This window comes from Podarcis vaucheri (assembly GCF_965113315.1).
Source record: "Podarcis vaucheri genome assembly, chromosome: 9".
Lineage (NCBI taxonomy): Eukaryota > Metazoa > Chordata > Lepidosauria > Squamata > Lacertidae > Podarcis > Podarcis vaucheri.
Genome location: NC_138767.1, coordinates 904,618 through 932,565, shown reverse-complemented (window position 1 = coordinate 932,565; position 27,948 = coordinate 904,618). Strand labels below are relative to the sequence as shown.

At 52.3% G+C, this 27,948-nt stretch overlaps 1 protein-coding gene across 1 annotated transcript in view; it reads right to left on the bottom strand.

The window, feature by feature from the left end:
* The window catches only part of RAB11FIP5 (RAB11 family interacting protein 5), a 61,950-nt gene extending 36,079 nt beyond the window's left edge, over positions 1–25,871 (bottom strand). The window contains exon 1 of the mRNA XM_082236280.1: positions 25,359–25,871. Coding sequence (XP_082092406.1) covers positions 25,359–25,744 — 386 coding nt within the window. The 5' untranslated portion in view covers positions 25,745–25,871. The remainder of the gene's footprint in view (positions 1–25,358) is intronic.
* Between the last annotated feature and the right edge of the window lie 2,077 nt (positions 25,872–27,948).

Here is a 27,948-nt window from a genome sequence, read left to right as displayed (position 1 = left end):
TGAGGTTGAATCCTGACAAGACAGAAGTACTGTTTTTGGGGGACAGGAGGCAGGCAGGTGTGGAGGACTCCCTGGTCCTGAATGGGGTAACTATGCCCCTGAAGGACCAGGTGCGCAGCCTGGGAGTCATTTTGGACTCACAGCTGTCCATGGAGGGGCAGGTCAATTCTGTATCCAGGGCAGCTGTCTCCCAGCTCCACCTGGTGCGCAGGATGAGACCCTACCTGCCCACAGACTGTCTCGCCAGAGTGGTGCATGCTCTGGTTATCTCCCGCTTGGACTACTGCAATGCGCTCTACGTGGGGCTACCTTTGAAGATGACCCGGAAACTGCAACTAATCCAGAATGCGGCAGCTAGACTGGTGACTGGGAGCGGCCGCAGAGACCACATAACACCAGTCTTGAAAGACCTACACTGGCTCCCAGTATGTTTTCTGAGCACAATTCAAAGTGTTGGTGCTGACCTTTAAAGCCCTAAACGGCTTCGGCCCAGTATACCCGAAGGAGTGTCTCCACCCCCATTTTTCAGCCCGGACATTGAGGTCCAGCGCTGAGGGCCTTTTGGAGGTTCCCTCATTGCGAGAAGTGAGGTTACAGGGAACCAGGCAGAGGGCCTTCTCGGTGGTGGCTCCCGCCCTGTGGAACGCCCTCCCACCAATATTTGATGTATTACGGTATTTTAATATTTGGTTGGAAGCTGCCCAGAGTGGCTGGGGAAGCCCAACCAGATGGTCAGGGTATAAAGAATAAATTCTTCTTCTTATTATTATTATTATTATTATTACTACTACTAACAACTCCCTGCCTCTTGACACCAGGAGCCTCAACTGTCCTCTTTTCAGAGCCTGCTCAAAACACCCTTGTTTTGTCAAGCCCACCCAGGGCGTTTAGGAAGTTTCCACCTTCTTTTAGTCTATTGTTACTTTAGCTTTTTTAAAAAAGCCTTAAATCGTTATTAATTCCTCTCCCTTAAAATATTATTGTTTTACCATTTTGGCAAACTGAGGTTGTTGTTGTTGCTGTTTTACAATCAAGCAGGATATTGATTTTATGAAATAACTAAACAAACGAAATCTGCAAGCGGCAGGGGGGAAATCTTCACGCGGCGCCACGTCCCAAAAGGCAGAAAGACACTCCGGCCCCCACCTGACTTCAGCCCCGCCCTGGGAACCCAAACCGGCTATTTGGGAACCCAAATAAAAACAACAACTTGATTTCTTACCCACCCTTTACCCGAAGGTCCCAGGGCGGGTCACAACCATTTAAAGCTCAATATTAAAAGCATATTAGAAGCAGTATTCTTTTGCAAGGTAAGATTGTAAAAGTGCAAGGAATCAGCAATGTGGTAAACACAACCAAGCAATAAAAACTGCAAGACTTGCACAAAACAAAACTCGCTCTCTCTCTGTGTGTGTAACTGTTATTAAAATTTCCAAATATTTTCAAAACAGCCCTCAAGTCAAAAAATTACATTATTTCATAAGCTGACTTCCTCCCCTCCCCACAGTGTTTTTACTCAGACCTTTTCTCCTGCGTTACATCTTAATCCATTGCAAAAAGTTTCTCTATTGCAATTATTTTGTCATTTTTCTTCTGCTGCTGAATTACTGGACTGCTGTCACTTAGTGGACAGCAGCTCCTCTTTCAGATTTCTCATGGCATTGCAGCCCCCCTTTCTGCTCTCGTGCGTCCCATTTCCAAATCCTCCCCCCAAGACCCCCACCCCCAGGTTCTCCTCTGGGTCTTGCCTGAGGCAACAACCCCACGTCCTTCACAACCCTAAAACACCACCAGCCCCAGCGCAGCCTCTTGCTCCCCCCATGGCGCAAGGCAAGCCGTTTTCGCCCCAAAATTCCCGGAACAAAATATGCTGAAGCGGCACCTCCAAAACACAGGAAGTGGGGGTTTTGGGGGGGGGGTGTAGAGGGGAAGAGGGACACATCTGCTGCGTGAGCCCTTGCACGGTTTGCTCAAAGGCAGGATGCGCTCCACAACTGGTTGGCAACTGATCTGGGAGGAATGAAACTTTGATTATTTGTAGAAATCATTTCTTTGTTCCTTGCCACAAACACCATTGTTGTCTCATTGGCAGCCTGTCGGGTTTAGCATGAGTTGGACGCCTGGCGGTTTTGGCCCCCCAGAGTGCAAATTGGCCAGATGTCTCCTGAAGCCCACGCCAGCCCCCCAAAACCCCAAGGAGGTTTGGGGCCAGCTCCAGGAAGTCCCCTTCCCCTGGCAGGCCAAGTCCCGCTACACAAGCCCTGCAGCTGAGACACACCCGTGCCAACCTGGGTGCCCAAGAGACACATGTGCGCCAACCTCGCAAGACCCCAGAGGTCCTGGCAGCTGCTTGCCCCCATCGCCCTCCCAGCTTGGTTGCCTGCAGGGGGCTCTCTGAAGCCCTCTGCAACAGGATTCCCCCAAACTTGGGACGCCAGCTGTTGTTGGACTACAATCAGCCCTAGCTAGCAGGGCAAGGGGACAGGGATGATGGGAATTGTAGTGCAGGTGGAGACCCAAGGCTGGGAGTTGAGAGAGCCAAGGCTCTACATGCTTCTCCTCCCACCCCTGCAAGTGTTAGAAATTCCCTGGGCACCAGTGTTGTAAACAAAAATCTGCCCCTTTTTCCCTTATGGGGTACCCAAGAGCCCATATAGAGTCCTTACGTAGGTTCTCCATTGGTAGGAGAAAATAACAGAGGCCAACCAGAGAATATTGAGAAGCAAAGCAGCTTGTAAGCCTGATCTTTATTGATCGGTTGCAACAGGGTGCCCCCTTCACACACAGGAAAGGAGGAGGACCCAGAACCAAGGTGTGCCCGCCCTTATATAGACATTTTTAATTCCCTGCCCTGGAGTCCAAGACCACCCCTCCATACATCATACCTACATCACAGAAAGGGTGGTCTACAACAGAAATCTGAGTGCTTTGTTTACCTCCTGTCTGTCAGGTTACCTGTTTAATGCTTACTCGATTGGATTACCTGGGGAGCCTGGCTAGTGTTTTGTAATGATAAATACTTAGTTCCTGAGCCAGGTCAGCCTCACACCCTATTCATCTCTTAAATGTGCCCTTAAGCAGGATTTGCGAAGGAAAAGACAATGGGGAGGCTTTTCCATTTTCCTTTGACCTTGCAGAGCAAACATTTGGTCAGTTTGGGAATCAAAAATGGTTCCAGGTCGGTCTTCCTGTGCTGATCTATGTAGGTGCTTGGTTGGTACATTTATGAACATTTAACATACATCTAAGACCAGGAGCAGCTCTGACACCTGCAGTTCCCACCTGCAACTGATCTTCTGAAGCATCTCTGCCTCCGATTGCGGAGACCCAGCATGGCAATTGTGGCTGGGAGCCCCCAATAGCCCCCTCCCCGCTTCCATGAGTCCTCTTTTATTTTTATTACTTATTATATTTATATTGTTATATTTATACTGTTATATTGCTATGGTTTTCCCAGTAGTGATGTATGGAAGTGAGAGCTGGACCATCAAGAAGGCTGATCGCCGAAGAATGGATGCTTTTGAATTCTGGTGCTGGAGGAGACTCTGGAGAGTCCCATGGACAGCAAGAATATAAAACCTCTCCATTCTGAAGGAAATCAGCCCTGAGTGCTCACTGGAAGGACAGATCCCGAAGCTGAGGCTCCAAGACTTTGGCCACCTCATGAGAAGAGAAGACTCCCTGGAAAAGACCCTGATGTTGGGAAAGATGGAGGGCAGAAGGAGAAGGGGACGACAGAGGACGAGATGGTGGGACAGTGTTCTTGAAGCTACCAGCATGAGTTTGACCAAACTGCGGGAGGCAGTGGAAGACAGGAGTGCCTGGCGTGCTCTGGTCCAGGGGGTCACGAAGAGTCGGACATGACTAAACCACTAAACAACAACAATATTTATATTCCAAGTGACTTTTGCTTTCCCCAAAGGACAGGGAGCCCCATTGCAGAAATCTGTGGCAGCCCAGGATTGGGGGGGGGGGATCCAGGAGAGGGAAAACAGGGCAGCAGCTGGCCAGAGGAGCCTCCCCGATGGAAAGGCCTGCCAGGAACGGGGGCAGCGGGTGAGTCAGGGAAAGTCTTTCCACTCAGAGGAGGGTGGAGACTCAGAACCGCCAAAACAAACATGTTGTCCGGATCAGCCAGGCTGCGTATCTTGACCAGCAGGAACACAGCTCTCTCCAAGAGCAGCTACACCAGATTCCCCCCCCTTTTCTTTTTCTTTCATTACAAACAGAGCTCAGGTCTTTCCAGGTGCAAAACGCACACTAGATCCAGGTTCCGTCCCCTCAAGAAACAAGCACACCCGCCAGGCACCGGCAGTAGGAACGCAAAGCCAGGCAGGTATTTGATTTACCGTATTTTTTGCTCTATAAGATGCACCAGACCACAAGACGCACCTAGTTTTTGGAGGAGGAAGACAAGAAAAAAAATATTCTGAATCTCAGAAGCCAGAACAGCAAGAGGGATCGCTGTGCAGTGAAAGCAGCAATCCCTCTTGCTGTTCTGGCTTCTGGGATAGCTGCGCAGCCTGCATTCGCCCCATAAGACACACACACATTCCCCCTTACTTTTTAGGAGGGGGAAAGTAAGTCTGATAGAGCAAAAAATACAGTAGTTGTTTAAGACAGGGGGCAGCAAACTTTTTCAGCAGGGGGCCGGTCCACTGTCCCTCAGACCTTGTGGGGGACCGGACAGTATTTTGAAGGGGGGGAAATGAACAAATTCCTATGCCCCACAAATAACCCAGAGATGCATTTTAAATAAAAGCACACATTCTACAGTCATACCTCAAGTCACAGACGCTTCAGGTTGCGTTTTTTCAGTTGACGGACCACTGAAACCCGGAAGTATCAGAACAGGTTACTTCCGGGTTTTGGCGGTTGCACATGCGCAGAAGCGCTAAACTGTGCTCTGCGCATCCACAGAAGCGCCAAATCGCAACCCACGCATGCACATCCCGCACGGATCACGTTCGCGACCGAGCGTCCACTGTACTCATGTAAAACACACTGATTCCCGGACCGTCTGTGGGCCGGATTTAGAAGGCGATTGGGCCAGATCCGGCCCCCGGGTTGTAGTTTGCCTACCCATGGTTTAAGAAAACTGCCATCCCTCTGGACCTTTCGCCCCCCCCCAAAGGATGGAGCCTTGGCCTGCTGCCCCCAGAGACTTTGGCCCGGCTCAGACGCCCCAACAAGGCAAACACCCTCTTGAAAGGGAATCGACCCCCACAAACAAACCATAAACCCCTGCAAATAAATAATAAAACCCTGCAAACGAATTGCTTTCCGTATGTGACAGTTTGGCTGCATTGCCTGCAAAAGCCAAAGGGGGTGGGAGGGATGAGGGGGGGGTTGCAGTGCTTGGAACAGGGTCTCCTCCAGGCCTGGAGGCAACAACTGTCTGGCGGGGGGGGGGTCCTCTTTCTCTTCTCTCCCCCCACGGCACCTGCTGCCTCCCCTTTGGCTCTGGCAGGATGGTGCTTCTGGGAACAGACCAGGGTGGGGAGAAAGCAATGGGGTTTTTTTATTTAAATCGGATTTTAAAAATACAGTAAAATGCTTTTGCACGAATAATCTTTCTAAAGATCATTTTCTATTTAAGTTACATTATGGTCCAAAGGCTAGTCATCAGGAAATAAGGGTTTGTTTTAAGTTTTTCATGTGTGCTAAAACTCAGTCTAGGTTGTTATTGTTTTTTAATTGTTTAACCACGTCAGTTAACAAACATGGCTACTTATGCTGTAATGCTATTGTTTCAGTTAAATAAATTGTTATAAAGGAAATGATTATTTTTCTCGTTCTAATAAAGTATAGCAGAAAAGCCGTCCAAATATAGCTAGCTTATTAAACCCCACGATAATTTCATAATTATCTGTCTATGTATTTCTAATACCAAATCAGTAACTTTTTATATAACTGTAAAAACTACGCTGAAAATTTATTATTCCAAAAATAATAAACCTTCATCTGTTTGTCAATATTAAGATTCTACCAGCAAGAATGAGTCTTTCTGTTAAAAAAAAAAAAAAAAGTCTTACGGACTCGTGATTTAAACCGATTTGAATCGAATCCACCCTGGAACAGATCCCCATTTGCAGAGCTCTGGGGGGAGGCAGAAACAGGTGTCCCTCTACGGATTCCCTCTGCCCCAGGAGCAGCACTGCGGGGGTCTTCCCTGCCCCCTCCCTGTGCCCGCTTCTCTGCTTGGCATAAACACCCAGAGCTCCTATTTCGCTCGGGGGTCCCTGGGACGTCTTGGCCCCCTGCCTGGGCGAAGGGCAGCACAGGGCCAGGCAGCCAGGGAAGACAGGCAGGTTTGTGATCCCACAACCGACTCTCAAGTCCGCCCTCTGCCCCCCCCCACTTCGCCTAGGCAGAACTTGCAGGGGGTGGGCAAGCAGGCAGGGAAAGGCAGCCAGCCAGACAGACGGACAGACAGATAAGACAGCCCTGGCCACGTAACGACGGCACCTTGCAGAACTTCCCGTCCCGAAAGAGAAGAAAAAAAACTGTTTATGTATGCTGCAACCGCGGCGAGGACATTGCTAGCACAAAGACGGAAAAGTACTGAAATACCAACTAAAGAAGAACGGCAAGGAAAACCGATGGAATATGACGAAATGGCAAAATTAACGGGAAGACTTTGAGATGAATACAATAGAGCAGGCATGTCCAAAGTCCATTTCAGGGGCCTAATCTGACCTCCGGAACGAATTAAGTTCTTAACCCGAGGTACCACTTTATCGGACTTTTAGAAGACATCTGAAGGCAGCCCTGTTTGGGGAAGTTTTTAATGTTTGATGTTTTATCGTGTTTTTAATATTCTGTTGGGAGCCACCCAGAGTGGCTGGGGAAACCCAGTCAGATGGGTGGGGTATAAATAATAATAATAATAATAATAATAATAATAATAATAATAATAATAATAATAATTTTCTCCAATTGCTCGCAGGCCAATGTTTCCCAATTGTTGTTTATACTATTTTTTTTAGATTTGCTTTGAGAGAGTCTTTAAACCTCTTTTGTTGACCACCAGCATTATGCTTTCCATTTTTAAGTTTGGGATAGAGTAGTCCAACGAAGTTGATGTTGAAGAATCATCGCTTCGACACGGGTGGTCTTTGCTTCTTCAAGGTACCCCCTGCGGGACTGAGCAACCCCCTGCGATGAACCGTGGTTTAGCCTGACATCTGAACACAGCCAGAGTTCAGAAACAAACCCTGGGTCCTCAAAAAACAAACAAACCCAAAAAACCTTCTCCTGTGCCCTCAAACAGTGGGAGAAGTCTGAAACTGAAGGGGCAGCTCTGCCGGACTGCTCTGAAGGCAGACTGGGGTGGGGGGGGCTGGAGGAGAGTTTCCAGCGGCAGGGGGAAGCCCCGCTTGCTGGCCCACCCCCCTCCCTCCTTGCCGAAATATGCTGCTCTCAGCAAAAAAAACCAACCGCTGACCTCAGAGCAAAGTGCGCAGGCTCCTTGCGCCAGTGAGCAGAACTTAGTCCAAGCAGAAAGGGGGGGCAGGAAGGGAGGGGCGCTTGCAGCTGCTGGTGGGCGAAGGGAGGCAGCAGACCGGCCCCCAGGGCATTCCAGGGAGTCTTTCTGCCAACTCCCACACGTTCTTGGAGAGCCCAGCAGAAGACTGGATGGAGCCCCTCTCCTTTCTTTTCTCTTTTTTAAACACAAATATTTTACTATTAAAATAATTCAACATTAATACGTACATATTACAAGTATACATTTCATACAACCCTTAAAAATATTCAGACATACCCCCCCTCAATCCCACAGATACTTCCTTTTCTCCCCACCATCCCTCCCCCCACCCACCCTTGTGTTAGATTTCCAATCTACTCAATTACAATTTCTTTCACTTCTACTACTTTCTTTCACACACTTTTAAACCAATTTTCTACTTCTTTTTCTGTTACACATTGTTATCCATCTTATTTAGTATTTCAGTACTTATAACGGAACTTGTTTATTCTAATAGGAGTTCTGATTTTTCAATATGATTTTGCAAGTATCCTTTAAACACCTTCCACTCCTTGTCTATCTTCTCTTTTGAGATCCTTCCGATTTCTCCCATTGTTTTGGATATATTGTAATACTCCAATTATTTGGCAAGCCACTCTGTTTTTGTCAGTATAGTACCACTTTTCCAATTTTTCACAATCAATAGCCTTGCAGCTACTGTTGCGTATAAATATAATGTCTTGTCTTCTTCCTTTAGACTTCCTGGTACTATTCCCAATAGAAAACCTTCTGATGTTTTCCTAAATGAATATCTAAACATTTTTTTCCATTTCATTATATATTGTTTCCCAAAACTGTTTGATGTTTAAACAATTCCACCATATATGCATCATAGTACCTTTTTCAGTGTTGCAAGCCTCACAGGAAGAAGACCCTTCCTCTGCAGCCGCAGCCCCCTGGCGCCCCCCCTCCTCCTTCCAAGATGCCTGCCTCTTTCCTGCAGTTTGCAAAACTTCTCCTGCCATCAGCAGAAATCACGTCTAGAGCAGCAAAAGCAGCAGCAGCAGCCCACACAGCAAGAACACAGACTCCCACAGAGACACACAGGCACACTCTTCTCCCACGGGTGAAGACAGGGTCCAATTGCCCCCCCCCCAAGGCCACTGCTGCAACGTCCAGGGGCTCACAGCCTCCAAGCCACACACACATCATCTGAGCACAGGCGAGGGGCTTCTCCCTTCTGAGTCGGGGGGGGCCTCCCCGCCTCCCCCCGTCCCACCAGAGCCGACGCACAAGTGCCTTAAGCCCTGAACAGCCGCCCATTGTCTGCTCACATGCCTGGGCTTTGGAGCTTAGCACCAAACATGACGGGGAGGAGAGGCGCCGTGGGAAAGTCGCGCTTTGCACCCCCAGAGGAGGAGTGAGGGGGCACTGCGGGAACCGGGACGCACCTGCGGAATAAGGTGCTGCACCGGCGTCAGAAGGCGACACGGCAGGCAGCCCTGAGCCCCCAAAGGAAATGCCAGGAAGGGGGAGAAGCAGAGTCCGGCCTCGTGGGCCTGGAATGCCCTGAAGAAGATGCCAAGCATTGGCAGCCGATGATTTCACAGGCTTCAAGTTACAAACACACACACAAGGCGAAGAGGAGAGGCCTGGAAGAATTGCAGAGAGAGAGAGAGAGAGAGAGAGAGAGAGAGAGAGAGGGAGGGAGGGAGTTGTGTGCAGAACGTCTGGTCCAGCATCTGGTTCTGACAACAGCAGACCAGGTGCCCATCGTGGGAAACTCACAAGAGAGACACCAGCACAAGAGTCCTCTCCGCACTTGCAATTCCCCGCCATTCAGAGAAAACTACGGCGTCCACTTGCCTCTGAACATTCCCTATCAGCCCCTGCAGAGAGGGGGGCTACTCTTCAGGACCCCCCACCCACCAGAAGAGACTTGCTAAAGGTTGGCCCTGCAGGTGGAGGTCATCATCCCCCCCAGTCCCTGCACAACAGGCCTTTGTCCACCTTAGTGGAGGGCTTCGTGTGTTCAAGGAAGTCAACATCCCATGAGATAAGAGGAAAATACAGCCATACCTTGGGTTAAATACCGTATTTTTCACTCCATAGGACACACTTTTTCCCTCTTAAAAACTAAGGGGAAAAGTCTGTGCATCCTATGGAGCGATTGCAGGGGGGAGGCAGGAGGGGAAAGCCCCCAAGAGCCGCACACAAGCTTCACGCGGCTCTTGCGGGCTTTTCCCCAGGAGGGAGAAGGGACCGCCACTCCCTGACCTGTTCTGGGGGCTGGGGTTGGCGGAAGCTCGGGCTTCCCCCCCCCCAGCCCCGCGGCTAAAGAGGAAGCCAAGACAGCGAGCGGGATCCATCCCACTAGCTGTCTTGGCTTCCTTGCTCTTTGGGGTTGGAGGAGGGGACCCAGGCTTCCTCTGACAGCCCCAGAAGCTCTGGGAGAAGCGGATTCCCCCCCCCTAAAAACTAGGTAGGCCCTATGGTCCGGTGCGCCTTATGGAGCAAAAAATACGGTATGCTTCAAGTTGAGCACTTTCAGGTTCCCCAGAGAGGCTGGTGCAGGTCTGTGCCATCACCAGCTGACGGCGACATCAAGCAACGACTTGCCGCCTATGAGAAGGGAGCGTGGGGGGAGCAGCCCCAACTACACCTCCTAGGCATCACTACTGTCATGCCCAGGGGGGGAGAGGGGGTCTCCCTCTTCACCCACTAGCCACGGGGTGGGGCTCCAAAGGTTTGGGTAATATGGGGGTTTTGTGGAACCCACGGAACTGAACCCCCGTGCAAGAAAATGCCACCTGCACCCAGTCAGTGTGCCTTCCACTCCAGGGAGCCAGCAAATGAAGATGGGGTCGTCATCATCATCATCATCATAATTTTATTTCTACCCTGTCTCCGCAGCCAAGACTGGGCTCAGGGCAGCTAACACCAATATAAAAACAACTGATTGAAATACAGATTAAAAAACAAGATTAAAATACAACATAAAAACATTAAAATGCAGCCTTATTTCAGTGGAAACTCAAAAACTTTTTTGGGGATAAAAACGTCAAGTCTTCACCAAGGCCAACTATCCAGACTGGTCCTACGTGGGCCAGAAAAAAGCCAGGGAAGTCCCCAAATAGGAGTTCCATCACAGAAGGAGAAAGGAAAAAGGAAAGAGGGGAAGGGGATCAAGTTGATTCCAAGCCAAAGGCCAGGCGGAACAACTCTGTCTTACAGGCTGTGTGGAAAGAAATCAGATCCTGCAGGGCCCTGGTCTCATGAGGCAGAGCATTCCACCAGGCCGGGGCCAGTGTTGAAAAGGCCCTGCCTCTGGTTGAGGCTAATCTGACTTCCTTAGGGCCCGGGACCTCAAGGGCGTTGCTATGTATGGACCTTAAGGTCCTCTGTGGGGCAGACTGGGAGGGAATTAGAATTGTAGCTCAAAAGGGCTCCAAGGGTCATCTAGTCCAACTCTCCGCAATGCAGGAACGTGCAGGTCTCCTAGAAGGCCAGCTCTGTCTGGAGCTCTGGTGCTGACACAGGAGTCCCTGGGCTCAAGTTAACTCTTCAGCTCTTTTGCAAAAAACTGAATTAAAAGCTTCTCTTTTTATAAGTAAAAATAAACAGAAAGTTTCCCCACCACAAGGGGAGGAGAGGGTTAACCCTTCAGCAAGGATGCCCACCCTAGCTGAGGCATCAGCTAAGGAAAATGCCCCCATTTGGAAGATCTCAAGACCCTCCTGGCAGCAGCAATCCCAGGAGCCCTCCTGGGATGGAAAGTGGCTCCAAGGCTTCCCAGCGCCAATTCTCTTCCTCGCCCCAAGATCTCGCTGGGTGGTTGTGGGTTTCGACAGCGCCAGGAAACCTCTCTGCCCACAGAGTCGGAAAGGAGGTCTTGCAGCAGCCTCCGTCCCCGTGCAAAGATTGCACCACAGCCGCCCAGGCGGGGCAAGGAAGAGGGCGATTGTGACACCCACGGGGTCCTCCTGCAGGGACCCCAGGAGGAAGGAAAGGGGGGGAGGAAGCCTGCCTCTGAACAGCAGGAGGAAAGAGGAACAGGAGGGGCCACGGAGGGTGCCCCCCCCCAGGCAGGGCTCCCTGGCCCCAGACGCAGGGAGGGCTGCCCTCCATCTCCCCCAGAGGCAGGAAGGGCCTGAAAGGGGAACAGGGAGAGATGAGGTGCCCAGTGTTTGGGGGGGGGTCTTTGATGCAGCTGTTCAGATCATGGGATGAAAATGAGCGAAGGCTGGGGGACTTGGGGATAAGAACATAAGGAATCAGAAACAAATGTTGAAAAGTACTTTTCCAAATGGGACGTGGGTGGTGCTGTGGGTTAAACCACAGAGCCTAGGACTTCTCGATCAGAAGGTCGGCGGTTCAAATCCCTGCAATGGGGTGAGCTCCCGTTGCTCGGTCCCTGCTCCTGCCAACCTGGCAGTTCGAAAGCACGTCAAAGTGCAAGTAGAAAAAAAGGTACCGCTCTGGCGGGAAGGTAAACGGCGTTTCTGTGTGCTGCTCTGGTTCGCCAGAAGCGGCTCAGTCCTGCTGGCCACATGACCCTGAAGCTGTATGCCGGCTCCCTCGGCCAGTAAAGCGAGATGAGCGCTGCAACCCCAGAGTCGTCTGCGACTGGACCTAATGCTCAGGGGTCTCTTTATCTTTACCTTTACCTTACTTTTCAAAAAAAACCAGAGTCCTTTTTGCTGGGGAAAATTCAGACTTTGGTGCAGAGAATTACCATATTTTTTCCTCCATAAGACACACCTTTTTCTTCCTAAAAAGTAAGGGGAAATGTTTGTGCATCTTATGGAGTGAATGTGTGGTCCCTGGAGCCGAATTGCCCAGGGGCGAAAAGCAGATCGTGCTTTCTTTTTTAGAAAGAGGGAAGGGGGTGTTGAAACAAAGCCGCTGATCAGCAAGCGATCAGGAGGGGAGATAAGGGACTCTAGTTAGAATGATGTTAGAATGAAATTAAGTGGTTCTAGCAGCAATGTCATAAAGGTGTATGAAAAAATGGCCGGTTAATAGGTGAGAATCTAAAGCTATAAAATATTAGGTTAAAGGACTAAGACAAAAACAAAGAGGGAAAGGAATTGTTGAATTAACCAATTGAACTGGAATACAAAAAAGGGAGGTGAGAGGAGGTCAGGGAAGCAAGGAAATGAAATGTAAAGTACGGAAGGATTAATTTGTTTTTAAGTGTTTTTTTCTAACTTTTTTTTCCTATATTTTGTATTTTTTTTCCTATATTTTCCCTTGTCTTTTTTATTTTTAACTATGTAATTTTTTGCTTCTGAAATTTTAATAAATATCATTTAAAAAAAAAAAGATAAGGGACTCTAGCGATAAAGGAGGCCGCCTGGGAGGGGGGAGGTAAAAGCACATAGATCCTCAGGATTTTTGCACTGGGTCACCCCAAATTCTCCATCAGATCACATAGCCAGCACCAAAAAAAACAGGCATCCACTGTTTCGTGGGGCCGCAATGGTGCAAAAACGTGGTTACAAAGCACGGATCCACATGGATCCTCAGGATTTTTGCATTGGGCTACCCCAAACTCACCGTCAAATCACATATCATGTCTGTGGACAGAGCGTGATCCACAAAAACCATACATCCACTGTTTCGCTCAGAATATTTTTTTCTTGTTTTCCTCCTCTAAAAACTAGGTGCGTCTTATGGAGCGAAAAATACGGTGGGCAGGGTGAGGAAGGAACAAGCGGCTTCTTCAGGGCCGAGTCCGAACGCATCCCAGACCCTGCAAGGATCAGCTGCTCCTGCCAACACAGAAGTAAGAGCAAGGTGCAAATTGGGGCCCACCCCCACCCCACCCTCCATGTGGTCCTCGTTGCCAGAGGACTATTGCCGTCATCGAATGTCAACTGATGTCCCTGCATCCCTCTCTCCAAGTCTGGGCCTCTAAGGGAGGGAAGCACCGCTGGTCTTGATGCGCCTGGACCCTCGGATTCTGAAGGGACCCCAATGCTCATGAGAAGCCCTGGCCCTTCAGAACCCCCCCCAGGAGGCGGCAAAGGCTGCTTCTCCCGCCTCCAAAGTGCTCCTAGGGAGCTCTCCCTAACGCGGAGACTCAATCCATCTTCTTGACAGTTCAGACAAAGCCCTTCGCCACGCGAGGGGAATCAGCGAGTTGGGCTTCGGCTGCTTCTCCAGCTCTGCCAGCCAGACTCATTTTGCAAGATGAGAAACTGGAACGGCACACAGGAAGCGCATTAGTCTGCCCAACGGCCCCATGAGGAGGAGGAGGAGGAGATGGAAAGCCAGAGCCGTCCTCCTCTCTGCAGACACAGCCGGGCTCTGCCTGCCAAGCTCCAGTCGGGCAGCCTGTTTGCAGATCTTTCACGCTGGGTCAAAACAAGGAGGCGGCCGGGCCAGCGCCAGCGCCAGCAGCAGCCGCCAAGGCCAGAGACCAGGCCGACTTATCTGCAGCACACAGCAGAGGGATCACTCTGAAGAATGACATTTCCATTCCCAGGCGAGGGGCAGCTGTGCCACTCGGAACAATTCCCTTTGATGAATGACCGAAGCAGCGGGAGAGTTTGCTCCCCCTCCAGCGGGGACAGAGGGACAGGGAGGGAGAGAAAACACCCAGGGGTGCCCCTGCTCAATTCACTGAATTGAATGGAGAGGGTGTGATCCACCCGGCAGTGCTAGCTGGGTTCGGCTCATTTCTGGGTGTTTTGCAGAGAGGAAACTTGCATGTTGACCAGAATCACTGTCCTGGGCATCCCCCGTGGCTCCATCATCACATTCTGTAGGCAGGCAAGCTCCCTGCTGCAGGACCAGGATAAGATCAGAGCCCCAAGGAAGGAGAAAATTAACAAATATGCAGCAAAAATCAGGTGCAGAATCTGGAAGGCCACAGAGTGCTGGGTTGGGAAGTCTGTAGAGAAATTTTGTATCATGGAAAACGTACAATGTGTAAACAGAAAAGTGGATAATGCATTCTTTGGGTAAAAAACCAGATCAGACCCATCAAGCAGATGAACTCAATAGGATTTCTGGAAGCATTATTTATGGTTAATTTTTAGGCCCACCTTCTCATTTCATAGGAAATGCTCTGGTTTCAGGTATTAGATAACAAGGTAAAAGAAAGGCAAAGGACCCCTGGACTGTTAAGGTCCAGTCAAAGGCAACTATAGGGTGTGGCGCTCATCTCACTTCAGGCCAAGAGAGACGGCGTTTGTCCACAGACAGTTTTCCGGGTCATGTGGACAGCAGGATTAAACTGCTTCTTGGCATAATGAGACACCATGGCGAATGGCAGAGCAAACAGAAATGCCATTTACCTTCCCGCCAGAGCGGTAGCTATTTATCTACTTGCGCTGGTGTACTTTCATAGGCAGGAGCTGGGACAAAACAACGGTTAGATATCACAACCATAAAAGACATGTCTTTAAAAACACATACAAGCAGCCAATGGAGAAGCAGCAATGACTCAGGAGGGGTACAAAATGCATCTTAGCTCAGGGGGAGCCAACGTGGTGCCCCCTGGAAGCTGCTGGACTAAAGCTTCCCTCCTCAAACCCCCAACCACCTGCCAGGCTACCTGGGATGAAGGGAGTCCCTGGCACACCTGCAGAGACCCCATGTGCCAGCCCTGTCTTGGCTGAACGCACAACCTGATTAAATTGCAATAAGTCAGTTCAGCTCAGCTACGCGTAACATTATGCAGCAGGTTTTACATCACCCATCAAATTAAGCATCCCTGACTGATCTCCGCACTTATCCACACCAAGCGAAACTGGGCTCACAGCCGCAGCAGTGGAATGGGCAATGGGTGGAAACGAAGGGCGGTGGCACCGAACTGTGGAATGCCCTCCCATCTTCAAGCGTCAGTGGCCTTTAAGAAGGAATTTAGGGTGGAATCATAATTACTCCTCTGCCCAACCCTCCAGCTTTCCTTTAGTGCTAGCAGCATTTTGCTGTTACATCAAACCATAAAGACCATAAAGAAGGCTGCTGGAGGAGACTCTGGAGAGTCCCATGGACTGCAAGAAGATCCAACCTCTCCATTCTGAAGGAAATCAGCCCTGAGTGCTCATTGGAAGGACAGATCCTGAAGCTGAGGCTCCAGTACTTTGGCCACCTCATAAGAAGAGAAGACTCCCTGGAAAAGACCCTGATGTTGGGAAAGATGGAGGGCACAAGGAGAAGGGGACAACAGAGGACAAGATGGTGGGACAGTGTTCTCGAAGCTGCCAGCATGAGCGTGACCAAACTGCGGGAGGCAGTGGAAGACAGGAGTGCCTGGCGTGCTCTGGTCCAGGGGGTCACAAAGAGGCGGACACGACTAAACGACTAAACCACAACAAATAACATCAAGAGAAAGGTGCAAGACACACCTTTTAATAACACATAAATATTAAAATAAAAAAATTGTCCAGCAGCACCTTGGAGACCAACTAACTTTGTTCTGGGTATAAGCTTTCGTGCGCATGCACACTTCTTCAGATACCATAAATATTAATTAAATATTAATTCTTCAGCCCATAGGAAGGGGTTAACTTTATTTTACTTATACGCAACTCATCACTCCTCAAAGAGCAATCTCAGTGGGCTCCCACTCCAGCTTACAAGTTGCCCCATAGCCTCTGGCCAGAACGGCCGGCCGGTTTCTTTCTGCTCACAAATGATTGCAAGTGGCCTTCACTGTCTTTACAGTCGCCTGCAAGGCTGCACACTCAGATCCGGTGGCGCCCACAGGTCGGTTGCAAGGAGCGCATGTGCGCACATCCCAGTCTAGCAAGATGAAGGCCAGAGAGCCAGCCTCTGCCCTAAGACTCTCTGGAGCCCCCAGACTCAAACAAGCTGCAGGTCTGGTGGACTTCACCATCAACTGCAGCAGTCAAAAGCACATCAATACTTGGCTTATGATGCTCACGCATGGGGGGGGGGGCAAGGAATTGCAAGGAAGCAAGCAGAGACCAGCCACATTTGGGGAGGGGGCTACTTCAGCCATCATCCCCCAGCTCAAGGTAGCAACCGCCCTCCACTTTCCACGGGAGCCTTGCCGATCAGGAGACTTAAAGCGCAAGGGGGTTCCCCCGGGTGCAAACCCTGCCAAGAAAATATTCCGCATTGCATTGCATGTGTGCCAAGGAAAATCGATGGCTGGCGAGAGCCGGGAGGCGCATGTCCCACTTTCCCGGCACAGAGGCTGGGGAAAGATTTGGACTAGATCCATTAGCCCACTGAGGAAGTCAGGAGAATTGCAGCCACACCTAACGCAGAGTCCCTGGCAGGCCTTGAGGGACCAGGGAATGGGTCACAGCAGAAGCTTCCCTAGACCAGAGTCATCTGGTGAAATGGATTGTGGCCACACACAAGCATCTTTTTGTAGGCCGACTTTCCAGAGTCCAAGCCGTGCTCCAGGAGACTTACAAAACCACATGACAAAAGGAGTCATCAACAATAAATACAACATCGCAGAGTACATAACCATACTGAAGGTTTCCACATAAATCAAGATATAAAACAAAGGCACAAAAATTAATAATAGCAACCACCTCCCAACAGAACCCCCTAAACCAGGGGTCTACAACCCGCGGCTCCGGAGCCACATGTGGCTCTTTTACACCTTTGCCGCGGCTCCGGGGCGGATACTAGCGAGGGGAGGAGGCGCATTGTGCGCCCCAACACTCCCCACTGTGGCGGACGCTGTACTGGCTATGACGTCGCAGGGGGTGGTACGTGCGTTAGTCACGCACCGTCCCGACGCCACCTTCTCGCCCGCTCGCTACATTGTAAGGGGCATGTACGCTGGTCACTGCATTGAAAGGGGGCATGTACGCTGGTCACTGTTGTGAAGGGGAGTGAAGAACACACACACACAAAAAGGTAACTTGTTAATTTAACATTTATTTCTATGAGAAGGAGTAATTCTGAGGGGTCAAACAAAGAAATAATAAAAAAGTGACAAAAAGTTTATTTTTATAATGACGAGTTTTGCGGCTCCCAGTTTTTTTCCTTCAGAAACAGGTCCAAGTGGCTCTTTTTGTCTTAAAGGTTGCAGACCCCTGCCCTAAACAATATCCCAGCCCCAACAATACCTACTACAGGGTCAAAGAGTTGGAAGTGATTCCCAAGGGTCACCACTTTCTCAACCATTCAGGCCAGCGTATTAGCTCATCGGTCGGTGGCTGGGAACCCGGGGGTCTCCAGGAACAGCTCAGTGCACAAAACTCTGCGCCAGGACCCCCCTGCATCTGTTAGCCTTCAAGGCGGCACCAAGACTCTCCTGTGGTTTTGACTGCAAAAATGCCAGCACAACGATCCCTGCGGAAGCTGCTGAGCCAGACAAGAGCTGCAGACCTTGAAAGCGCATCGGGCATGCAACATTATCACCGCCTTGTACATCTCCCCTGTTCATCCACCCCGCAGGGGCAGAACGGAAGGACTCTTGAGCGTCAGGGCTCTGAAGCTTCATTCTGACCCGCAAGCAGGCCTGGCCAGAGGCCTCCCGCTGAGAAGCCCCCAGCAGCAGCACAGCTGGAAGAGACGCCAAGGAGCCAGCCAGCAGCCTGCTGTGCCCAAATGCCAAGGCCGAGGCCTCCTGGCCAAACACAGCTGAGCCTCCACAATCACCCCACACACAGCCCCAATGCAGCCTCAAAGCTCGGGTCGTTTGTCACAGCAGAAGCCCCCTCAAGGAATGGCATACGCACAAGAGAAGAACCTGCGGAATCAGGGCTGGCATCCTGCTCCCTCAGTGGCCAACCAGATATCTGCATTAGAACCTCATATATATCAGCCAGGTGCTAAATAGCACCTTGAGCCAGGGGGGCAGTCGCCAAAGTAGAGTGCCTAGTTGCCATTTTTGGGACAGACGGCTAGAAAGTCGTATTTTCCAAGATGACTGTTTGGTTCCTGAAGTTCATTCTGATTGTGCAGGTAAAACATCACAGATAGAATTCTACAGGACGGGGTGTTGGTGTGTGAAAACAGTTAGAATCCAATGATCCCCAGGTGTGCGCCTCCAGGTGGTGGAGACGCCGGGCGCCCGGGCATCTTCGCTTGCTCACAAGTGGCCGATGGCCAGGTGCAAAATGCGCCTGGCGAATTTCGAAGCTGGATACCTGTGTGGGAAACGCGATAGCAGGACCAGAGAACAAGAGCTCTCTGCTCTGTTGCTGAACGGAAGCGCTTCCTAGAACAAGGCCCCCATCCTGCCATCCCTTGACCTTCCAACACCAGCTCAAAGCCTTTTTACTCGCTTTTTTACTTTTCAGCTGCTGCAGGAAGATGGGGGCCACACGCAGGAGTTGGGGACACTTTCTGCAGCATATGATGTTTTCGGTATACGGGTTTCAAATTCCATGTTATGGGGCCTTTGCATTTTATGGGACAAAAAGGCGAATTAAACAGACGAAAAGCAGAATTAAAAACCAAAGCAATACATTCCTGGTGCCCTCCAGCTACTGGGCTGATGGGAACTGGAGGCCAACAACTTGAGACCAACCACAGCCCCGTACAAGAAAAACGCCTCAAGGTTCAGAGAATTGCAGAACTGGGAGGAACCCATGTGGTCATCCAGTCTAACCCCCTGCAATGCTTCCACCTGCTGAAAGCCATTTATTTCATCCCAAGGCAGCTCACAGGCACAAACCCTGTAAACCCACATTTTTGTGACTGAAGTCAAGGGCTCCCTTGCCCCAGACACAGATGCGCTCCCCAAGTGGCACTGCTGCTCCCACCACGAGCCCCTTCTTCATGCGCAGGCGGGCAAGAGGCAGAGGCTGCGCACCAGGCCCACGTCAGCTGGGGAGCCACACGCCAGGGGTGCAGGAAGGGCGCTGGGCCCACGCCAAGGACACCCAGCGGAGCAAGCAGGACCCAAGACGAACTCCTGCACTACCAAGGCAGGAAAGGAAGAGGTCGTACGCTAGGAAAACACACGAGAGAACGCAGAACCGAACCAGGCAGATTCGCTGGTGGAAACCTGCTTGCAAAGGATGGAGGAGATTATCTGGTCGCATGGAAACATTGGCTGGTTTGCAAGAAGGCCAACCCGACAGGAAAGCTGATTTTGTTGAGTCAGGAGAGAGTGGAGGAGCAGGGCTGGGTTGCAAGGACACCAGGCCTAGTTCCACCCCAGTCTGCTGACAAAGCAGCCAGGAGTTCTACAAACTTGTGGGTGAGGGCATGGGGGGTGCATTTTGCAGGGCCCCTCTGCCCAGCCCAGGCTCCTCAAGCCCCACCCTGCAAAATGCAGACACTCCCCTCCCGAAAAGCCCAGGCCCAAGCCGGGATATGCATGACATTAAAAAACAGAAGCTCGTGTTTTTAATCTGTCACTGGGCTGGTGCTTACGGGTTTTGCCTTGTCCAGTAAGGCGTTTGCCCGTATGTTTTTGTCTGCATTCCTCCAATTAATAGCTGCCATGAGAAAATTGCTGGCGGTGGGGAGGCAGGAAGTGAGTTTAAAGCCCTTTGAAGGAATAAAGACAATTTGAAAGTTTCTCCCTCCAGATGCAAGGCAGGGAAGAGCGATCAACTGGCTGCTTGCTCAGCAGGGCACTGGCTCTGGCGCACGCTTCTTGCTGACTGCTGGACATAGAATCATAGAATCTTAAGAGTTGGAAGGGACCCCCAAAGGTCATCCAGTCCAGCCCCCCACCCCAATGCAGGAAACTCCACCCAACCTCTGCTTGGAAACCTCCAAGGAAGGAGAGATTTGGGGGGCCTGGATCAGGCCACTGACCAAAGGCTTCCAGGATTAAGCCCTTCCTCCAGCTGAAGCCCAGGCCAGAGAGGAATTGCATGAGCTCGGGGCAAGGCCCACAGCTAGCCCATCACCGCAAGGCCCCCCAACTCTGGCGAGGGAGACAGCACAGACAGTATGCTCACTGCAAGCACAAGGCGGCAGCTCTCTTGGAGAGGGGCTGGTGGCTCCAGGACTCGTCCTGGAACGAACAACATGGACATTCAGGGTCCCAAGAGGAAGCCCTCAAGTCTACTCTCACAGGCACACAGAGTGGAGGCACCGGGGATCCCACAATGGCAGAGGAAACACAACTGACTCTGAACATACAATGCTGCCTATACAGAGTCAGGCCACCGGCACACCTAGGAGGAGGAGGAGGAGGAGGAGTATTTTATTATTTATACCCCCCCCCCCAATCTGGCTGGGTTTCCCTAGCTTCCAACAGAATTAATGATAAGAAGAAGAAGAAGAAGAAGAAGAAGAAGAAGAAGAAGAAGAAGGCGATAAAGCATCAGGCATTAAAAGCTTCCCTAAACTGGGCTGCCTTCAGATGTCTTCTAAAAGTCAGACAGTTGTTTGTCTCTTTGACATCTGGTGGGAGGGCGTTCCACAGGGAAGGCGCCACCACCGAAAAGGCCCTTTGCCTAGTTCTCTGTCACCTCACATCTCGCAGGGAGGGAACCGCCAGAAGGCCCTCGGAGCTGGATCTCAGTGTCCGGGCAGAACGATGGGGGTGGAGATGCTCCTTCAGGTATACTGGGCCGAGGCCGTTTAGGGCTTTCAAGGTCAGCACCAACCACTTTGAATTGTGCTCGGAAACGTACTGGGAGCCAATGTTGGTCTTTCATGACCGGTGTTATGTGGTCTCTGCGGCCGCTCCCAGTCCCCAGTCTAGCTGCCGCATTCTGGATTAGTTGTAGTTTCCGGGTCCCCTTCCAAGGTAGCCCCACGTAGAGCGCATTGCAGTAGTCCAAGCGGGAGATAACCAGAGCATGCACCACTCTGGCAAGACAGTCCGTGGGCAGGTAGGGTCTCATCCTGCGTACCAGGTGGAGCTGATAAACAGCTACCCTGGACACAGAATTGACCTGCCCCTCCATGGACAGCTGCGAGTCCAAAATGACTCCCAGGCTGCGCACCTGGTCCTTCAGGGGCATAGTTACCCCATTCAGGACCAGGGAATCCTCCACACCTGCCCGCCTCCTGTCCCCCAAAAACAGAACTTCTGTCTTGTCAGGATTCAACCTCAATCCGTTAGCTGCCATCCAACTGCCTCCAGACACTGACTGGCAGAGGCTGTCTGGGGTTTCAGACAGGGGACGTTCCCATCCTGCCTGGAGAAGATGCTGCCACTGGGGGCTGAAGCTGGGTGCTCTGCCAGTGAGCCCCCAATCAGATGAATGCAGGGTGGGCCTTGCAGACTCCTAAACCTTCCCACAGGGGTCCCACCAACAGGCCTTTCCACATCTCTGGGGGGAACGAAAGAGGACCCTGGAAGCCCCTGACCCTTAAGATATTATGAAGACACAAGGGACACACAGAGACCCAAAGAGGTTGTGTGTTGCAGTTTGCTAACCAAATTGACAACGTTCCTGCGGTGAGGTGTGCAGGGCTAAAGCAGGCTCAACTTCCTTTGGCTACTTGAGCTCCAAAAGCATCTCCTAGACCAGTGGTTCTCCACCTGTGGGTCCCCAGATGTTGTTAGACTACAACTCCCATCCTCCCTGAGCTCTGGCCTTGCTAGCTAGGGGTGATGGGAGTCGTAGTTCAACATCTGAGGACCCACAGGTTGAGAAAGGCTGTCCCAGACTATGCTGGGACTCATGTGCCTCTCAAGAGCGTCAACATTTGGCACCGGGCACACAACTCAGCGTTATTTTTTTCCAAGATGAAATTGCTGCGTAGCATTTCTCTCAGCCTTGGGGCAGAGCTGCGCGAGTGAAGCAAACCTGCACAAAGTATTTGGGTCACGAGAACGTCTTCCTTTGAGCTGCGCCGGGTCTTTGAGCAGCTCCCCAAAGGGATGTCAGAGCCGCCGTCTCCTGTCGCCCACGATCTGTTTTGCACATCAAACGCCCCTTCAGATCAAGGCGGCTCCTCAGGTGGGAGAGGGAGCGGAACGGATCTCCCTTGCAAATCACAGGTGCTCCCAATACAGAGGGCCTTCTCGGTGGTGGCGCCCGTCCTGTGGAACTCCGTCCCACCATATGTCAAGGAAATAAACAACTATCTGACTTTTAGGAGACATCTGAAGGCAGCCCTGTTTAGGGAAGTCTTTAAGGTTTGATGTTTTACCGTGTTTTTAGTACAGTGGTACCTCAGGTTACATATGCTTCAGGTTACATACGCTTCAGGTAACAGACTCTGCTAACCCAGAAATATTACCTCGGGTTAAGAACTTTGCTTCAGGATGAGAACAGAAATCGTGCTCCGGCGGTGCAGCGGCAGCCAGAGGCCCCATTAGCTAAAGTGGTGCTTCAGGTTAAGAACAGTTTCAGGTTAAGAACGGACCTCCAGAACGAATTAAGTACTTAACCCGAGGTACCACTGTATCTGACTTTTAGCAGACATCTGAAGGCAGCCCAGTTTAGGGAGGTTTTAAATGTTTGATCTTCTATCTTGTTTTTAATATTCTGTTGGGAGCTGCCCAGAGTGGCTGGGGAAACCCTGTCAGATGGGCGAGGTATTTTTATTATTATTATTATTATTATTATTATTATTATTATTATTATTAGACAGCTGACAGGCAAGCAAGAGGAAGCTTCTTCTCCTCCCAAAACTCAGCTAGTCGCCAGCAAAGGATATTTCAACAGCCCCCATTGCAGGAAGGCTAGAGGGCAGGAAGAGGGGGCTGGAGGGGGAGGCCAAGCTTTGCCTCCCCAGGACAGGAGGGGGAGAAATGCTCCCCGCCTGCCTTCCTTCCCCAAAATGAGCCTTTCCACGGCTGCAGGAAGCCCTTCTCACCCCAGGAAACCGGGACTGGCTGGACCTTCAGTGCTGCTTTGGTCTGTTGCATAGTTAGAGCACACAGTTTGACTATGGAACTCCCTCCCACAAGAAGCAGCAATGGCCTGGGTGGCTTTAAAAGAGGACTGGCCAAATTCCTGGAGGAGGAGAGGGCTATGGCTGGCTCCTAGCCAGAACGGCTTTCCTTGGCCTCCACAGTCAGAGACAGCCAGGCTTCTGAATCCCCGTTTCTGGAAACCCCAGGAGGACGGGATAGTTGCTCTTGTGTTCGAATCCCGCTTGCAGGTTTCCCTCTGGGGCAGGCATCCCCCACCTGCGGCCCTCCAGATGTTTTGGCCTACAACTCCCATGATCCCAACTAACAGGACCAGTGGTCAGGGGTGATGGGAATTGTAGTCCAAAACATCTGGAGGGCCGAAGTGGGGGGCACCTGCTTTTGGGGCATCTGGTGAGAAGAGGGAGCTGGGCTGGCCAGGGCCACAGGCCTAATCTGGCAGGGTATTCCAAGGTTGTTATGTTCTCATGATGTAAACGCCATGTTCCCTCATCCCTCTGAAGACCTGAAGAACCACAAGTGGGGACGGGAGAGAACAAAAAGTGGGCGAGCTGGACCACCGGCCGAACCCAGCACTTGGGCTCCTGAAATGCAGGAAAAGTTCAGTCCCGTTCTCAGCACCCCTTGGGAAAACATCGGACGAGGCCAGTGGCCCCTCTGGTCCAGCGTCCTGGTCTCCCTGGGGTCACCCAGGCGCCGGCAGGAATAATAATAATAATAATAATAATAATAATAATAATAATAATAATTTATTTATACCCCGCCCATCTGGCTGGGTTTCCCCAGCCACTCTGGGCAGCTTCCAACCAAATATTAAAATACTGTAATGCATCAAACATTAAAAGTTTCCCTAAACAGGGCTGCCTTCAGGTGTCTTCTAAAAGTTTGGTAGTTATTTTTCTCTTTGACACCTGGTGGGAGGGTGTTCCACAGGGCGGGCACCACCACTGAGAAGGCCCTCTGCCTGGTTCCCTGTAACCTCACTTCTCGCAGGGAGGGAACCGCCAGAAGGCCCTTGGCGCTGGACCTCAGTTTCCGGGCTGAGCGATGGGGGTGGAGACGGTCCTTCAGGTCTACTGGGCCTTTGAGGCCGTTTAGGGCTTTGAAGGTCAGCACCAACACTTTTAATTGTGCTCGGAAACGTCCTGGGAGCACACCGGCCAAACAGCACCTTGCCCATGCAAATCCCAGCCACTGGTGTTTGGCGGCATCACTGCCTCTGGCTGTGGAGGCTCTACACCTGTGGCTAGTTGTCTAATCTTCTTTTTCAAGCCATCTAGGTTGCTGGCCTCCAGTGGGAGGGAGTTCCACAGTTCAACTAGGACTTTCTTCTCTCTGTCGGGAATCTTCCAACGCTGGACGCCCAAAGCTAAGGCCTGCCGAGAGCCACAGCCAAAACAGCATTTGGGTTGGGTCCAGCCGCCTTGGGCGTCCCAGAGAACCCCTTTGGCAGACTGCGCCCCCCCCTTATGTGCTTGCAGGGGCTGATGGGAGTTGCAGTCCAAAAGTGGCATCCGGAGGGTCCCGGGGGTGGGGGGGAGAGCAGCCCTGAGGCTTCGCGGCTGCGAGGTGCAAGGAGCAATCCTGGCAGGAACCGGACGCCAAGAGAGTGACTCTGCAATTCTCCTCCGCCGGGAAGCGCAAAGGCAGCAACCCGGGCGGGCGCCTCTCCCGCTGGGGCAGCTGCTGTCGACTTCGCCCGGCCTGGCCTTGGAGACCCGGGGCGTCCATGCAACGCGCCCCCCCCCTCCAACCTGGCCTTCCCGACCCACTGCAGGAGCTGCCGCCCCCTTTCCTCCGCCCCATTTGCACGCCCGGAGCGCAACCCTGCAGTGCGCTCTGCAGAACGGAAAACTCGACGGCGGCTGCGGAGCGGCGCTCCTGCCTCGCCCTCGGCTCCCGCCGCGCTCTGCCCATGCTCGGGTACTGCAGGCCCACAGGCAAACCCCCCCCCAGGGCGTCGGAGGGGCGCTCTGCACGGGCTCAGAGGCACTCTTGCCGCCCCAAAGAAAAGCACCGCGCCCCACTCCTGGTCCTTGGTGAGCCATTCCCCGTCCCCGGGCGAGAGAGGCGCCCTCTGCGCGGGCTCAGAGACCCCCTCGCCAACTCGCCGCCCCCCCCCGAGGCCCCGATCCCAGCCCCACTTACTGGTCCGGGTGGGATCCGCCTCGCTGGAGCAGCTGGCGCAGCGGGACGGCGGCGCGCCCGAGGAAGCGGTCGGTGCCGACGAGGGCGCGCTGCCAGACGGTGACCTGCAGCAGGAGCGCCGGGTCGTCGTCGGCGTCGTCGGGGCCGGGCGTGGGCGGCAGCTGGAGCGCGCACTCGTCGGCCCAGCGCGGCCCGCTCCGCTGCGGCGCCACCGGCGTGCGGTACTTCTGGCCGCCCAGCTGCAGAGCCACGAAGGCGTCGCCCGACGGGCCGCCCTTGGCGCGCAGAGCCCGCGCCTGCACCACCGTCACCTGGACGTGGCTGGGCAGCCACGACGGCGGCGGCGAGGACGGCGCCCCGCCCGCCACCGACGACACCCGGCTCATCCTCGCCGAAGAAGGCGCGCAAGGTCGGGCCTCTGCGGCGGCGGCGGCTCCGCGTCCCTCCGTCTGTCCGGGCGCCCGGCCGGCCTCCTCGGCTCGCTGCTGGCCAAGACGCGCCCTCCCTCCTCTCCTCCTCCTCCCTCCTTCTTCCCTCCCTCTTTCTCTCCTTCCCTCCTTCCTCCCCTCCCTCTTTCCCTCCTTCCTCCGCAGGCTCCTCCTCGCGCCCCGTCGCACGCGCGGACAGCTCGGCAGCTGCAGACGCCGCGCCTGCTGCGCTTGCAAGGCGAGGGGGCTGCTGGCACCGCCTCCTGCTCTTTCTCTCCGCCGCCGCCCCCCCCCCACCTTCCAGCAGCCCGGGGCAGGATCCAAGCGCCGCCCCCGCCGCCCCGGGGGGAGATGCAAAGACGGGTTGCCCCCAGCGCCTTTGCAACCCTGGCAATGCAACGCGGACCGCCGCTGGTGCGCCTTGGCAGAATCCGGGCTCTGCGCCCCGATGGGCCCCTGGCGGGCGGCCAGCTCTTCCCCCCTCCCCAGTCCCGGCGGGGTTGGCCCAGGGCCCGTCTTGGGAGGGGGTGGGGGTGCAGGAGGGGCACGATCCCCAGCCAGGCTCTCCCGGGCAGCCCCATTGGCCCTGCGGAGCGCTCCTTCGGCTCGCCTGGTGAATGGCAGCTTGGGCGAGACTGGGTTTGGCAGGGCACAGACCAAACTTCCCGTGGGATGGCCGCCCCCGGAGGAGCCCTTTCCAGTGACTGCCACAGAGAAGCCCCTTTATTTATTTCTGGGAGTATGTTAATCATAGAACTGGACGGTTCGAAGGGGCCCCCCGAGGTTCTCTAGACCAACCCCCTCCAGTGCAGGACTCAGCCCTGTTCAGGGAAGTTTTTAATATTTAACGCTGTATTGTTTTTAACACTTGATTGGGAGCTGCCCAGAATGGCTGGGGAAACTCAGCCAGATGGGCAGGGTATAAATAATAAATTATTATTATATTATTATTGTAATCACAGCTCAAGCATCTCTCGCAAATGGCTATCCAACCTCTGTGGGGAAACCTCCACCACCTCCCGAGGAAGCCCATTCCACTTTTGAATGGCTGGCGCATGCAGTCAGAAAGTCCTTCCCTTTTCTTGTGACATGAATCCATTGGTTAGTGTCTTCCCAGCACCAGAAAACAAGTTTGCTCCCTCTTCCCTGTGAACAGTCCTTCAGCTATAACAGAACCATTCACAGAGTTGGAAGGGAACCACCAGGGTCATCTAGTCCAACCCCTGCAAGGCAGGAATCGTTTGCCCAACATGGGGCTTGAAACCACAACCCTGAGATTAAGAGTCTCGTGCTCTGCTGACTGAGCCATCTCCTTGCTCGTATCTCCTCTCAGTCTCTTCCAGGCTCAACATGCCCAGTTCCTTCAACCGTTCCTCATCAGGCTTGGTTTCCAGGCCCTCAATCGTCTTGTTGCACACCTTCCAGCTCCAGCTTATCAATAGCTGTTCCTCCTTGCCTTTGGTTGTAAGTTGCTTTGGGCAATATAATAATAATAATAACAACAACAACAACCGCAGCCCTAATACTACATGCCACACACCACAGCAGCAAAAATTTGGCCCCTCTCTTATATGCAGGGTCTCCTGAGTTGAAGCTGAAATTTCCTCTACGGTTACACTATTCCCCTTTTATGCTAGTTCTTGTCCAAGGTGGGGGATTTATTGGAGAAATTGCTTGTGGGGAGATATTTTAATGGTAGATCTGTGACGTCACTCCCCAGCTTACAGCACAGTGCCCCTCTGAAGCAAGAGGGGTCTGGAGACAGTGAACTGAGTTCAGCCCAGAGGAGGATATTTCAGTGGGAAGGCAGTAGCCATTGGGCGATGCTCCCTCTCAGGTAAACTTGTTAATGGCAGCAGAGAAATGCTCCAATGCCAGGTCACAGAAAACACATGCATGTTGCACTTCTCAAACGGGCCACGCATTCCTAAAGCCTTCTCCCTTTTTCATATTTGCAGAGCCAGCAGCAGACTTACAACTGTTGCTGCAGCTCCTTTAAGAGACCAGCTCACTCCTTGCCTCCCAAGATGTGTGGCAGCCAAATCCTGTTCAAATACATGTTGCCTATTTATCAGCATTGCAAGAGAAAAACAGAATGCAAACTCATTCCCTGCGTTGCAGTGGGCAGGAATAGATGAGCCTTTGGTATCCCTTCCAACTGT